The sequence below is a fragment of the Melanotaenia boesemani genome, chromosome 24, assembly GCF_017639745.1.
Source record: "Melanotaenia boesemani isolate fMelBoe1 chromosome 24, fMelBoe1.pri, whole genome shotgun sequence".
NCBI lineage: Eukaryota > Metazoa > Chordata > Actinopteri > Atheriniformes > Melanotaeniidae > Melanotaenia > Melanotaenia boesemani.
Window position 1 is genome coordinate 2,704,570 of NC_055705.1, and position 16,134 is coordinate 2,720,703.

Sequence of the window (16,134 nt, forward strand, 5' to 3'; positions counted from 1 at the left end):
TGTTCCTTCTGTGTTTAGAAGGAAGCAGCTTCACAGCTTTAAATCCATCCTGCTGACTTTCTACCTTTTAGTTAGTAAATCCTGAACATTTCATCCTTCTTTCTCATAAATATTTGATTTTATACATGAAGAAATATTTTAACTGTTGCTGTTTAAAGAGAAAACTGCTGCTAAACCTGTTTATGTGTTTAGTTCAGGGGTCTTCAGCCTTTCCAATCCAAAGAGCCCTTTTTCCCTCAGCCAGCTAAATAAAACTCCTTTAGAGACGCAAATGTTACCAGACTTTTCAAAATGGAAACTTAATGTATATTTTTAATGAAGAGCCACCATAGGATGTTTGTTATTTTTGAAGAACCACGTTTTTATTTCCATTTTTAAGGTTTTAAAACAAAGAAAAGCATAAAACCTTTATAAAAGGAGAGAGACACTTGCAGCTCCAGAGTTGCAGGTTGGAGACCCCTGATGTCGTGTTTGTAAACCAAAACTTACTGCATTTTCTTTTTATAGCTGTAGGCCTTTTTTTGAAGGAAAGAGACATTTTGCGCGTAACAATGCAATTAATCGCAGCACGTCATGCGATTAATCGCAATTAAAAACTTTATTCTTTGCCCAGCACTAAAGAATAGCAATACTTGACTACATGAACAAAAGCTACAAAGACAGTGTCACAGAGAGGCTTTGTAACATGGCTTCTCTCCTTGATCCACGCTTTCACACAGAATATCCCGGTGAGTGAAGCCAGCAAAGTCCAAGCTCTTAGTGAACTGGAGCATCTTGTGCCAGACCAGGGTAGCACAGCTCCAGGTGTTTTAGAAACCCCTCCTCCATCATCAGGTGATTAGATGAGTCGGGGTGCTGCTAAAAAGCCAAAGACGAGCCTGGAAGCTTTTTGAAGGGAGCAGTTAGTGCCAAGACAGATGTAACTGCAGAAAGGTTTTTATCTGAGCTGAGAACCTATCTGAATAACCCACCAGTAGACAGTGACTGTGATCCACTTATGTGGTGGAAAAGACACAGTAAACTTTCCCCACATCAGCAGATTAGCCAGAAAGTACCTATGCATTCCAGCTACCAGCTCTGCATCTGAAAGGTTGTTCAGCACAGGTGGAAACACAGTAACTTGTCAAAGGTCATCCCTTAAGCCCACAACTGTGAACATGTTAGTATTTCTGACAAAGAATCTTAAAACTTGAATAAATGTAGATAATTTCTACCTCCATAAACAGTAACATTATTCAGCTAGATGTTATTTTTATGTTTACTCAAGAGTTTTTGCAATTTTCTTATTTAACTTCTTTATTTTGCACACTGCAGTTTTATGTTGCAAAGCAACTCTGTTTTACTTTTGTTAACCATATACATGGTTATGCCTGCCTGTTCAGTTGATAAGAAATTGTTCCTATTTTGAATGTGCACCCATAAAGTGCAGTTTTGAAGTATTTTGTCTAGCGTAAATTATATCATCAGTTATATCATTATTGCACATTTTCAAATTTATATCATGATAAGTATCTTTGGCCATATCACCCTGCCCTAATTGATATTGTTGTGAATGATACGATATTGCAAACCCCTACTGGTTACTTTACTTTGCTTCTATATCTTCGGCAGTCGCTAAGGCAAAAGCTCGGGCGTGGGAGGGGTTTGGAGAGGCCATGGAGAATGACTTCCGGACGGCTTCGAGGAGATTCTGGTCAACCATCCGGCGGCTCGGGAGGGGAAAGCAGTGCTCCGTCAACACTGTGTACAGTGGGGATGGGGGGCTGCTGACCTCAACTCGAGACGTTGTGAGGCGGTGGGGGGAGTACTTCAAAGACCTCCTCAATCCCACCAACACGTCTTCTGATGAGGAAGCAGAGTCTGGGGTAGCTGGTGCTGGCTCGCCTATCTCTGGGGCTGAGGTCGCTGAGGTGGTTAAAAATCTCCTTGGTGGCAAGGCCCCAGGGGTGGATGAGGTCCGCCCGGAGTTCCTTAAGGCTCTGGATGCTGTAGGGCTGTCTTGATTGACACGCCTCTGCAGCATCGCGTGGACATCGGGGACAGTCCACCTGGACTGGCAGACTGGGGTGGTGGTCCCCTTCTTCAAAAAGGGGGACCGGAGGGTGTGCTCCAACTACAGGGGGATCACACTCCTCAGCCTCCCCGGTAAGGTCTATTCAGGGGTGCTGCAGAGGAGGGTCCATCGGATAGTCGAACCTCGGATTGAGGAGGAGCAGTGTGGTTTCCGTCCCAGTCGTGGAACAGTGGACCAGCTCTACACCCTCTTTGTGGTCTTTGAGGGGGCATGGGAGTTTGCCCAACCAATCTACATCTGTTTTGTGGATTTGGAGAAGGCATTTGACCGTGTTCCCCGGGGACTCCTGTGGGGGGTACTCCGGGAGTATGGAGTGCCGGACTCGCTTGTAAGAGCTGTCCGGTCCCTGTACAACCGGTGTCAGAGCTTGGTCCGCATTGCCGGCAGTAAATTAGAATCGTTTCCAGTGCGGGTTGGACTCCGCCAAGGCTGTCCTTTGTCACGATTCTGTTCATAACTTTTATGGACAGAATTTCTAGGCGCAGCCGGATCCGGTTGGTGGCCTCAGAATTGGGTCTCTGCTCTTTGTGGATGACGTGGTTCTGTTGGCTTCATCGGGACGTGATCTTCAGCTCTCACTGGAGCGATTCGCAGCCTAGTGTGAAGCGGCTGGGATGAGAATCAGCACCTCCAAGTCCGAGACCATGGTCCTCAGCCGGAAAAGGGTGGAGTGCTCTCGCCGGGTCTGCGATGGGGTCCTGCCCCAAGTGGAGGAGTTTACATATCTCGGGGTCTTGTTCACGAGTAAGGGAAGGATGGAGCGGGAGATCGACAGGCGGATCGGTGCGGCGTCTGCAGTGATGCGGACTCTGCATCGGTCTGTTGTGGTGAAGAGAGAGCTGAGCCAAAAGGCAAAGCTCTCGATTTACCGGTCGATCTACGTTCCTACCCTCACCTATGGTCATGAGATGTGGGTATTGACCGAAAGAACAAGATCGCGAATACAAGCGGCCAAAATAAGTTTTCTCCGCAGGGTGGACGGGCTCTCCCTTAGAGATAGGGTGAGAAACTCGGTGATCCGGGAGGAGCTCAGAGTAGAGTCACTGCTCCTCCACATCGAGAGGAGCCAGATGAGGTGGCTCGGGCATCTGGTCAGGATGCCTCCCTGGTCAGGTGTTCCGGGCACATCCCACCGGAAAGAGGCCCCGGGGAAGACCCAGGACACGCTGGACGAACTACATCTCTTGGCTGGCCTGGGAACGCCTCGGGATCCCTTCGGATGAGCTGGTGAATGTGGCCGGGGAGAGGGAAGTCTGGGTTTCCATGCTTAGGCAGCTGCCCCCGCAACCCGACTCCGGATAAGCGGAAGGAAATGGATGGATGGATCATTTTATGATTTTGGCACCAGAAGAAATAAATGGATAAAAAAATACATATAAGAAGTGTTCATGTTATTTTTACACACTAGAAAGTGGTGAAATTAATTAAAGCATAACAACTGTGAAAATCATCAAACTCTATTATGTCTTTAACTAGATTTTTTTGGTAGGATTATAATCTGGACATTCTTTCAACTACAGACACACACACGTCCAAGCATCTGTATGGTCAGCATCATATTTGAGACTGCTTCACATTAAATCTGTTTTTAGAGACTTTCTGAGTCTGAGGACAGAGTTTGGAGAGAGAACAGTACAGTATTTGAGTTTGAAAACAAGGAAGTTTGATCTGAAATCTAAAAAATAAATTCTCCACATTTCTCTACTTATCAGTGTTTTTAAGATTCTTGTGACTTCATTCATTCAAATCATTTTACAGTACAGTGACCTGACTGGTCCAGACAACATCTTCAGTTTTAGACTGACACCTCTCTTAGAGTAAAGCAGCTTCTGGGTTGTTAGCACAGACTACAAACACTAACAGATCAAGGAATTACATGACCTCCTGCTTCTGTGTCTGCAGTCATCCAGCTGTAAATAAGAATCAGTTTGTGGTACCTACCAGATGTTTGAGGTTGAATAATACTTGTCCATAATACTTAGTTTGGGTGACTTGTAAATGTTTTCTTCCTGCTCGTTACAGAAACGTGGAGGCCAAAGAAAACCTAAACATCGAGGTGGTGGAGGCTGTAAGAAAGTTTTCACTGGTGCATCACGACCAAAGGGATGTCAGAAGATTCACGTTGGAGAGAAACCATACACCTGTGATCAGTGTGGAGCAGCTTTCAGTCAGTCAGGTCATTTAAAAAGTCACCAACGTATTCACACTGGAGAGAAACCTTACAGGTGTGATCAGTGTGGAGCAGCTTTCAGTCAGTCAGGTCATTTAACACTAGAAGTCCCAGAGAGGGGTCAATTGACCTTTCTACCTTTACAACCCAGAGATGGGTCGATTGACCAGTAGGATTTTAGCTAAAATCCTGTCTTAAGCTGCGAACAGCTTCTTTTGTTTGTAGACGAGTCAATTACTGGCACACCCCAGGAGGGCGCATACTTAGGGGAGACACTGTAGACTCTTGAAACTGGACTGTCAACTTTTGCCCAAAGCTTGGCTTGAGACACTGCTTGGTCCCCTGAGTATGAGATTGGAGTAGACCTCAAACAGATTCAGAAAGGTTTTCCTGCATTCTAGTATATTTCAAATAATTAAAAATATATTTGATATGATATATGATATATACCTCCTCGACACATTTGTGTGCTTTTAGAAGAAAAAAAAAAAGATAATCATTGTGGGCCTTCAATAAAAAAGCAAACAATTTAGAATGATATGACAAAATGATGAATTCATATTTTTTTAAAAAATCACTTTAAAAGGTCCAGCTCTCCTCTTTTCATACAAATGAAAAAATACAAATTTTTCAGAATTTTTTACCAATTTTTCAAACTTTCTAACCCAATGTTCATGTACCTTATGTCCAAAAAGCCCAAGCAATGAACAATTTTGAATATTTAAAATGAACATTTTTTGATTGTGGTGGTACAGGCAGGGTCTGTGAGTAAAATGTCCAGAAGCATTAGTGTCTAAGTCAAGAGGGCATAAATGTCAACATGACAAAGATATAAAAGAACAACTGTGAATTTTTTCCAATGCTTTTTATTTTTGTCATAAAAAAAACAACAAAACAGTTAAAATAATGCAAGTAATGAAACAATTTCACAAATATTTACACAAGGCTACAGTGGCATGCCCTTGTGTGAATGGCTTTTCTGCTCTTTCAGCAGTCCGTCTGTGCTAAGTCCAAACATGCTTGGCACTTCCATGGTATCTCCATCCTGCATTTGCCACATGTGTATTTGTAGCAGTCAACACATCTTACAGTTGCGCAATTGTTCTTGCATCGATGGTTGACCTGACATTTTGCCCTTTTCCCAGGGCTAGGTGTGGGAGGTTGCTGCTGAAGCAGTTGCTCCTTATGTGCCTTCTTCTGACTCACATGAGAGTTGGCCAACTCTTTCGCGAGCTCAACCAGGAAGTCCACTCTTCTCTCCTGCACTCCGGTGCATTCCTTATGAAGAACATGAGCGTTCAGTGCCGCCATGTCGATCATGTTGTAGAACACAGCGACTGGCCATCTCCGTGTTCCTGCACGCACGCTGTACTCCCGCACCATCTGGTCCATCACATCCACACCACACTTTGTGGTGTTGTATTGTGTGACAGTGTTTGGCTTCCTTTTGGTGGTATTCTCAGTCTCAACCACATTGTGCATGCTGCTGAGAAGATAGACAGTCTTTTTCCGTTTCGGCGCATATACTGTGAGTGTTGCACCAGTGGTGGAAAACACTCGAGTGGTGAATTTAGTGTGGTCCTTCAGTCTAGTTGACTGAGGAATTTCCCGGCGAATCTTGTTGACTGTGCCAAGGATGGTGGTTTTCCGGCTAAGCAGTCGTTGCGCAAGGGACAGCGATGTAAAAAAATTGTCTGTTGTTACAGTTCTGCCCTTATCCATGAACGGCTCCATCAGCCTCATCACTACACTCTCAGAGAGTCTCTCTCCACTGGGACGACTGGGGTCCTTGCCAAGATATGGCAGGATATTGCAAATGTACTTTGATTTCAAGTCACAAGCCAGCCAAAACTTAATGCCAAATTTGTCCGGTTTTGTTGCAATGTACTGCAGAAAACTGCAGCGAGTCTTTGTCGGGAAAAGCTGTTCATCAATAGTGATGTGTCGACCAGGGTTATAAGATCTGATGCAGTTATTGACAAAAGATTCCCACAGATTAGAAATTGCAGCAAACTTATTTGTCTCCACTCGCTCACTGCGTGTGAACATGTTATCAAAGCGTAGGTGTTGCATGATGTTTTGGAAGCGCTTTCGGGCCATAGTAGCAATGATTCGTGGGTTTCCCAGCTCTGCTGACCAATTGTCACGTAGTGATGGAACTTTCTTCACCCCCCGCAAGATAATAATTGCAATAAATGCCATTAGTTCTGGGAGGTTCATGAACCAATCTGCCTGCTCCTTTTGCCGTGCATGCTGAATGGTCCATTCTTGAATGCTACGAAGCATTTCAAGTGTTATAAAACAGAAGAAGCTTTGAAGACGAGTCCGGATACTTCTTCTGGCCTTAGCAGTTGGCTCTCCATCTGTGCCGTATGGTTCTATTGGGGTGAAATTGAGACATGTCCCCAGCTGTTCTTCATGCCACACTGTGCCATCTTTAGCCATCTCTGTCCTCTCACTTCCCAACCGAGCCCTCTTTTCTGGCAGTGGAGCAGTCTCATCATCTGCAAGGTAAACAATTTCACAATTTCAGAGGACGAAAATAGGATGTTTTGGAAATAAGATTAAAAAAATCCTTTATTTGTACCAAAATGGAGAAATTCCAGTGTTGCAACTCACAGTACAGGACAAAGCAGAAAGAAAGAAATTTGTCATACCAAAAAGTTCAATAATAGTTTCAAATCTTACCTGAAGACTGCTCAGAGTCAGAGTCCGAATCCAGCTGAATTTGTATCTCTTCTCCATCTGAGTCACAAGGGTTTGTATCGCTGAGGATCAGGTCCAATGCCTGCTGAGTTGTAAGCCGCCTCTGCATTTTGCTTCCTTCTATTTGTTCGAGGTGAAGCTAGCTACTATTTATCCCCCTCAGCCCACCATCCCCCACTGCCACAGAATTTACCAGACGTTTCAAGGTAACAAGGAGGGGCTGGATGCAATGGGTGCATTCCTCAGGTAATGGCTGCATTTACAAATGAAGAGATGCTCATTTTTGCCAGCAGAGTCGTCAGTTTGGACTAAAGGTCTTTCGACCCTTCTCTGGGACTTTAGGGAGACATCAAAATTCCTGGGACTTCTAGTGTTAAAAAGTCACCAACGTATTCACACTGGAGAGAAACCTTACAGGTGTGATCAGTGTGGAACAGCTTTCACTGTATCTGGTGCTTTAAAAAGTCACCAACGTATTCACACTGGAGAGAAACCTTACAGGTGTGATCAGTGTGGAGCAGCTTTCAGTCAGTCAGGTGATTTAAAAAGTCACCAACGTATTCACACTGGAGAGAAACCTTACAGATGTGATCAGTGTGGAGCAGCTTTCAGTCAGTCAGGTGATTTAAAAAGTCACCAACGTATTCACACTGGAGAGAAACCTTACAGGTGTGATCAGTGTGGAGCAGCTTTCACTATATCTGGTGCTTTAAAAAGTCACCAACGTATTCACACTGGAGAGAAACCTTACAGGTGTGATCAGTGTGGAGCAGCTTTCAGTCAGTCAGGTGATTTAAAAAGTCACCAACGTATTCACACTGGAGAGAAACCTTACAGGTGTGATCAGTGTGGAGCAGCTTTCACTATATCTGGTGCTTTAAAAAGGCACCAACGTATTCACACTGGAGAGATACCTTACAGGTGTGATCAGTGTGGAGCAGCTTTCAGTCAGTCAGGTGATTTAAAAAGTCACCAACGTATACACACTGGAGAGAAACCTTACAGGTGTGATCAGTGTGGAGCAGCTTTCACTATATCTGGTGCTTTAAAAAATCACCAACGTATTCACACTGGAGAGAAACCTTACAGGTGTGATCAGTGTGGAGCAGCTTTCACTGTATCTGGTGCTTTAAAAAGTCACCAACGTATTCACACTGGAGAGAAACCTTACAGATGTGATCAGTGTGGAGCAGCTTTCAGTCAATCAGGTCATTTAAAAAGTCACCAACGTATTCACACTGGAGAGAAACCTTAAATGTGCCAGGAGGATGGTGCAGCTTGTATTCATTCAGACTATTAAAAAAATTATACCAAATGTTGTGGAAAAACTAATGTGTACTGCTGGATTAAAACTTTATTAACAAAGGTATCACTAAGAAGACCTGTGAGGTAAAACAAAATGATATTGTGCATATTTGTAAAGTTTTGGCAAACGATAGGGGGATTTGCAGCCACTTCTTGTAAATGTTTAGTAAAGTTATGAATTTTAGTCATAGAAAGACGACCTCCCTCTGAAGAGAAACTGTTCTGCAGCTGTTCTGTAGCAACTGTGAGGTGATTGTCGCAACATATTTGAGTTTGAATTAAATAATACTGTATATAACTATGTACTTTGTTAGTCATAACAGAGTAATAATAATACTAATGGTTTAGATTTATTTAGTGCTTTATCAAGGTACCCAAAGTGCTTTACATTGTGAATCCGTTATTCATTCACACGCTGATGGTGGAAGCCAAGTTGTACAAATAAATGAGTTGTTTACAGTATGTCTCTGTCAGGTTTCTGTTTCCTGTTCATGGGGGTATTTCAGGAAAGTCGCTCGAGAGATGCCTGAAAAAGTCAAACCAGCACCATCTTCTACTGAAGCATCATGTCGTTGTACGAACACAGCTCAGCCTGATTTCATCCAGACTGACTCAAGACAGACCTGCATAAACTCTGTGCACACACCTGGGATGTCTAACAAGTCCAAATGAGTGGATGAAGGGAAAAGTTGTTTAAACGAGGGACGCTAGAGGCAGAATAAAAGAAACCTTCTCCTCATCAGCAGATCAAATCCTGCTGATTGATCTGCATGAAGAATTAAAACGCCACCAAAAACTGGCAAGTTTGCCACCAATTCATAGAAAGACAGAAAATGGTCCTGATCGAGTGTATCCCCCCTATACCAGATTCACCAGGTAATGGTGGCCCAGTGGATCGAACAGTGATTTTGGGCATGGTTGACCAAAGTTCTACTCAGTATTCTGGCAGTAAAAGGAAATATTGGTAAATGGAGTTAAGATGTGTTTTTCTGACGCCCATGTGACAATGAGCTGGCATGGTAGTCAAAACTTGTTGACTAAAACTGTTATATTGACCACATAAACGTAAATCATCTTGAAATCACACCGACAGGCTGAAACAGTCTGATCATGGAAGTAATGATAGCAGCCGCAGTATAAACATTGACCAAAATACTAGTCCACTGTTAATAACGGATCACTCAGTACAATTAAATACAGGGCTCAGATTACAAAGGTAATTATGGGGAACCTTATTGTCAGACATACAGTGGGACTCAGTCATATACGTGTAGGTCTATACACTACTGAAAACTAAGAATACTTGAACAACACATCTTAGATCTTGAATGAAATATTCCAGTCAAAAATCGTTATTTATTAAACAGTAGAATGTGTTGAGAACAGTAAAAAAAAGAATGATCAATGGAAATCAAAATCATTAACCCCTGGAGGTCTGGATTTAGCTTGGCTTCACACAGTGGTAGCTAACCCAGTAGCTAGCTAGTCCCCTGTAGCCGGTGCGGCTTTTCCGCCACTCACACACACACACACACACTCTTTCAAACCTGCAGCGTGCAGGCGCACAAACACAAGGGACAGACAGGATGTGGATTCACGGCAAAAATTTAAAAGTGAAACATCAATGGCCATGCTTTGCACGGGGCCCAAGAGAAAGAGAAGACGTGATATGTGAACCCATTTTCGCTTCAGTGAAGTGGAGTTTAAAAACCTTATGACAACAAACCTGATGAGACATGTCACAATTCACCACAAAGACAACGTGATAAGTTAACAAAACGTTTGGTGGTGTATAACGTAACGTTAAACCACCGGCTGTAATGTTCCAACAATAACCTTAAACCGACCGCAAACCGCTGGCTAACTTACTAGCTTCGTAGATTGTAGCAGTAGTAGCCACTTGTTGATATTGTGTGTGAAGTTGAATTTATGCTGACTTAGGTACGTAATGCTGGCTGGGCAGCTATGTTTTTAGTTGGATTGCAAGTTGAACTAAAGCAGACAGAAGTGAGCTAATCTAGGAGTTGCTAGCAAACTATAGTGAACACAAAACACCTGGGCAGCTACACATGGATGCAAACTAAAAACTAAAATGTACTAAAACAAATAATCTAGATAAAATAAAATAATACGCCACACTTAATTCAAAACAAGTGTAGCCCAGATACAGTTGCCTTGTATTTTGGGGGAAAAGCTTAAAATATTAAAACAATAAATAGTTAAAAAAAATGTCTAAAAAGTGAATCCCATTTCACCCCTTGGCCCTTCCCCTCCGTTTTGCGCGTTCACGTGAAGGGGTAGGGGTGTCCCAATTCCTTTTAGGACAGAGGGGTAGGGCTATATACCCCTTCAAACGAAGATTTTTCAGAGGCCCACTTGAAACGGAGGGGTATGAAAAATTTCCTGTTCTATATGAGAAAGGAAGTGTTTCTACGCACATCACGCTTTCTTGAGGTGCAGGGCAACACACTCGCACAAAAAAAAAAAAGCCTCAGAGTAAAAGAGAGTATACCAGCACACGATTAATTTTAATTGCATGCAAAATTCGTACATTACGTCCCACATATGCCTGTCGATAAGCAATAAGTCAATTAATTGCACTGTAATGAAAAAATGAGCGCAACAAGTTTGCCGCCGCGATTTTATTAGTCTCCCCCATCTTACTTCACCATAGACTGTGTATGACAACAGGTTTCACTATGGAGTATCTCGACTGAACGCTCTTGCAGAGTGATCTCTCTCATGTCATGTTTGACAGCAGCATGTAGCAGCACGAGATCGTGGTGAACCACTAACCTGTGCGAGCCCGTATGCTGCATTTGTTTACAGGGCTACTGTCACGCATCAGCCGTTAGACTCATGCATTAGAGTGGCTTCTTACGCTCTCACGCTAAACCTCTTATTTCTCACACTGGAATACACTTTAAGAGCAATGCCGGCTAACTAAGAAGTTCTAGAGGATTCCCAGTGGGCCGCATTACTTCTGGGTCGGTGTCCCGGCGTATATGTCAAGAAGACGCAGTGTCGCGTTGCAGCAGCGGTTCGCTCACTGCTCATAGATCAGACTGACACGCAGTGATGAGGGAGATATTTCAGCTTCACAGACGGCAACGATGCACAATATAGTTTTTCCTAGTTTTTTTTAAATACAGCCAGCAGTTTTGCTGGTTTTTCCTGTTTTAGCCCCATGTTTAATATTTTTTAATATATTTATTGTTTTGATTTTATTTAGTTTCTTCTAGTTCCTGTGTAAAATGTTCTTTAGTGACTACTGATGACATATGTGACTGTTGAAGGGGTGTCCCAATTCGTAGGGGTTGACTTTTCAGCCCTACACCTTCTAGCTCCGTTGTAAGGGGTAAGGGGCAAGGGGTGAAATGGGATTGGGCCTAAGTCATTGTTAGTTTATAAAGTTTATGTTCAGTTCATATCCTCCTGACTACCAGTAGTTCAAATTTGTCCTCTGTGGAGGACATTTGTAAAGCTGAATATCTCCATCCCCCTGCATGCTATTAAACCCACTCATTTTGTTCTCTAAAAAGGACATCCAGGGCCTTTGAATGTTACCACATTTATAGGGGTGGGGCCTTGGGAACATCCTGTTTTTCCTCAAGGAAAATGGCATTCATTACCACAATCACATTTCATAAGAAGAGGAAAAGTAAGTGCATAACTTCTTTTTGTGCAAATGTAGTCCTGAAGTATTATTGTAATATTTCTTTATAATATCTCTTGAGAACACATTAAGCCATTTTCTAAATGAATATAAAAACATTTTACCACAACATAAGTTTGAGAATTGTCTTCTGTAGTGGACATTTGTTGCTATTTCCTGAATTTTGTTCTGTATTTTTCAGTTAAGAAGAACGAGTTTCATTGTCAAAGTTTTCTCATTACCCTTCAAACAGTCGGGGAAATTAAAAAAAATATTGATTAAACAATTTTTTTTCTAGTAGTCAGGAGGATATAACATATGTTCAATGTTAAAATCAGTTATTGATCAGTTATTGATTAGTTGGTGTTGAGCATAGATAATCAGAGTTCTGGCCGACAGAGTATGCCACGTGGAGGTCCGCAGCTACCAACGTCTGTCTGCAACATCAACTCATCATACCCCCTTTTCATCCCTCATCATGCCATTTCAACTCCTGAGGTTTCCGCTGACTGATATAAGAGGTTGTGAGTAACCAAAACAGTTTGCACATGCTATATTTCTCTTTTGCTTGCTTGCAAGTAAACGGGTCATCCAGTTTTAGACCACAACGTTCCCAAGCTTCGCTCCAGGCCTGCAACTTTTTGAGTTAATTTGAGGGCTGATTTGGAAAAACGTAAAAGGCTGGTATTACAGAGAACTGGTCGGTCAGTTTGTGAAATGGTGCGGTGACAATCATCTCATCTTGAATACCAAGAAAACAAAGGAGATGATTGTTGACTTCAGGAGGAACAAGAACACACATAGATGTGTTTCCATCATGGGAGAGGAGGTGGAGGTGGTGGAGGAATACAAGTACCTTGGAGTTCAGCTGGACAACAGACTTGAGTGGAAAAGCAACACTGAGTACATTTACAAGAAAGGTCAGAGCAGACTCTACTTCTTAAGGAAGCTGAGATCTTTTAACGTCTGCACCAAAATGTTGCAAATGTTCTACAGGTCTGTTGTTGAAAGTGCAATCAGCTTTGCAGCAATCTGCTGGGGCAGCGGCATCAGAACCAGAGACTTGAAAAGAATTAAGAAACTGATCAAGAAAGCTGGTTCTGTGCTTGGAGTAACTCTGGAGCCGCTGGAGTTGATCATCAAAAAAAGAATTCTGTACAAGCTGACGAAGATAATGGAAGATCCTTCACACCCTCTACACAACGCCGTGACGAAACAACAGAGTGTGTTCAGTGGGAGGCTTGTTCAAGTCCGATGCAAGACAGAGAGATACAGAAGATCCTTCCTTCCAGCAGCTATCAGGCTGAAGAACAAAGCCCTTAATTAATTAATGTGATTGTTTAAAAAAAAAAAAAAAAAAAAAAAAAATTACTACTACTACAATATTGAATTTCCCTTTGGGATTAATAAAGTATTTTTCATTTCATTTCATTTCATTATTTTATGGTGCTATTTTATTTAATACTATTTTTATCTTTAAATAAGAAGGTATAAACACAACGTGTTTTGAAAAGCCCTTAATCTTATATGTTTTATTTGTATGTATTATGTATGTTTATATTACTAAAATTTGTTTCTATTCGAATAACGTGTCTTTAGTCCTAATTTGTTTGGTTTAAATTTTTCATATTTATAAGTTATATATTAACAAGCGGGGGCACCGACTAATTTTGAGTTGTAACAGGTAACATGCAGGTATCACAAAAAACTTTAAACATACAGAAGCACCTGTCAGTCTGAGAAAAAAACCCAGGGCCCTGCCCATAGTATCATAACATTTGTTTAACTACGAGTTACATGGGACAGGTACTACACAACTTTAACCTACATTTTCATACATGAAATAGACTAAATGTGGTATAAAAATAAGTAAAATTGTGTTTTGAATGTTTGTGGTCATCAAAATGGGGTTCTAAGCTAAAAAAGTTTGAGATTTACTGCTCTAGGAGCAGCATCCCATTCATTCATTTTCCAGCCATTTTTTGCCGCTTATGCAGAATCGGGTCCCGGGGGCAGCTGTCTAAGCAGGGAAACCCAGACTTCCCTCTCCCCGGCCACATTCACCAGCTCATCCAGAAAGATCCTGAGGCGTTCCCAGGCTAGCCGAGAGATGTAGTCCATCCAGTGTATCCTGGGTCTTCCTCGGGGCCTCTTTCTGGTGGGACGTGCCTGGAACACCTCACCAGGGAGGCGTCCAGGAGACATCCTGACCAGATGCCCGAGCCACCTCATCTGGCTCCTCTCGATGTGGAGAAGCAGCGACTCCACTCAGCCCCTCCCGGATCACCAAGCTTCTCACCCTATCTCTAAAGGAGAGCCCGGCCACCCTGCGGAGAAAACTCATTTCAGTCGATCTTGTTCTACCCACATCTCATGACCATAGGTAAGGGAATTGAGGCACTTTCCCTTACAAAATGAATTGGCTTTTCCAGGCCGTGTACGCTTTCGTCCACCAAACGAAGACGAATCCTTCGTCATGTCCACCAACTCGACTTTTCGTGACGTGTCTTCGGACAGGTAATAGACGTGGAAGGAGCCAGTAGAGGGCGCTCACGCTCCATCTGAGACACGAACTGGAACTGCGTCCACGTGCAATGAATTTCGTATACGAACCTGGATATGTGTCCACAGTCAATGACTCTTGATAAGCGATTGTACCCAAAGTGGAATTTTTGTACACCAACTGTCATTTAGATGGGGGGGGGGGGGTCCCAGATAGGTGCGGGAGGGGTCCCAGTGTCCACGAACTGGAATTTTTGTACACGAACTGGAACTTTAACCCCGGACCACCGGCTTTCGATGGGAGGGGTCCCAGATAGGTGCGGCGGGGGTCCCGATGTCCACGAACTGGAATTTTTGTACACGAACTGGAACTTTACCCCCGGACCACCGGCTTTCGATGGGAGGGGTCCCAGATAGGTGCGGCGGGGGTCCCGATGTCCACGAACTGGAATTTTTGTACACGAACTGGAACTTTACCCCCGGACCACCGGCTTTCGATGGGAGGGGTCCCAGACAGGTGCGGCGGGGGTCCCGGTGTCCACGAACTAGAATTTCTGTACACGAACTGGAACTTTAGGCCCGGACCACCGGGAAGGGTCCCAATAGGTGTGGGTGGGGGTGTGGGGGGGTCCCCTGTCCACGAACTGGAATTTCTGTACACGAACTGGAATTTTATGCCCGGACCACCGGGAAGGGTCCCAATAGGTGGGGGGGGGGGGGGGGGGTCCCCTGTCCACGAACTGGAATTTCTGTACACGAACTGAAATTTTAGCCCTGGACGCTCTGTGTTGGACGTGGGAGGGCCCCGTGTCCACGAACTGGAATTTCTGTACACCAACTGGAATTTTGTCCAAAAAAGCTCCGATCAGGCCGCCCTTCGCAGGGTGCTTCCCGCGGACCCCCGAGAGCACCCCTAGCGACGGCAGCTCGATCCGAGCAACTTTTGCCCAAAAGCGGTCCGGGGTCCAGTTTGACGTTTGATTCGCGTTTAGGGCACCCCCCCCGACGCCGCCTACCAAACGCCGGGCCCCCCGGACCCCCCGGGGCCGAGATATTAAAGCGTGTCCGCAAAGGCGCGAAACGCGGTCCGTCCGGTGTCCCGAGTCCCACACGACGTCCCCTGGCGATCTGGGACGGATCGGACCCTCGGGGTCCGAAATACGAGGGGTCAAATATCTTCAAAAATGCCCCCAAAGCAAGATTCACAGCATTTTCCAATGCTTAATTGATTTGACCTGTGACCTACATACAAATTAAGGCCATAACTTTTTGGTTCTGGGTCCCATCGGGGTCAGACCGGACAGGGGTCATCGGGGGGACGTGCCGAGCGGGCCGCCGTTGCCGCGGCGACGCTAGCACGCTCGGAAAAGGAAGTAGCCTCGGGGAGGGTTTGGGGCCCCCAGCTCTGGGATTCTGACAGGGGACTTGGAGAAAGGGCCAGCGGTCCAAATTTGGTGAAAATTGCACAAAATTTGTCCAAAAAAACCAGCGTCCACGTCCAATGCATTTCCCATTGACGGTACCCTACCGACAACGCCCATTCATTATTATAGACACGTGGACGGCCTCCCGCGGGCACGCCGTGCGTCGTAGCGGCCCGGGGACGCCTGGAACGCGTGCGGGGCGGCCCCCCCCGAACAACACATCGCGCCCGCGTCGCAGCGCGACGCGCCGAAAAATTTTTGCCCCCCTCTCAAAAACTTTCCAAAAAATCCTCTCAGA

General features: G+C 44.3%; 1 protein-coding gene across 1 annotated transcript in view; it reads left to right on the forward strand.

Annotated features, from left to right (window-relative positions):
- The window catches only part of LOC121635269 (zinc finger protein 91-like), a 107,457-nt gene extending 98,740 nt beyond the window's left edge, over positions 1 to 8,717 (forward strand). The window contains exons 4-5 of the mRNA XM_041978403.1: positions 7,322 to 7,787; positions 7,872 to 8,717. Coding sequence (XP_041834337.1) covers positions 7,322 to 7,787; positions 7,872 to 8,205 — 800 coding nt within the window. The 3' untranslated portion in view covers positions 8,206 to 8,717. The remainder of the gene's footprint in view (positions 1 to 7,321; positions 7,788 to 7,871) is intronic.
- The last annotated feature ends 7,417 nt before the right edge of the window (positions 8,718 to 16,134 follow it).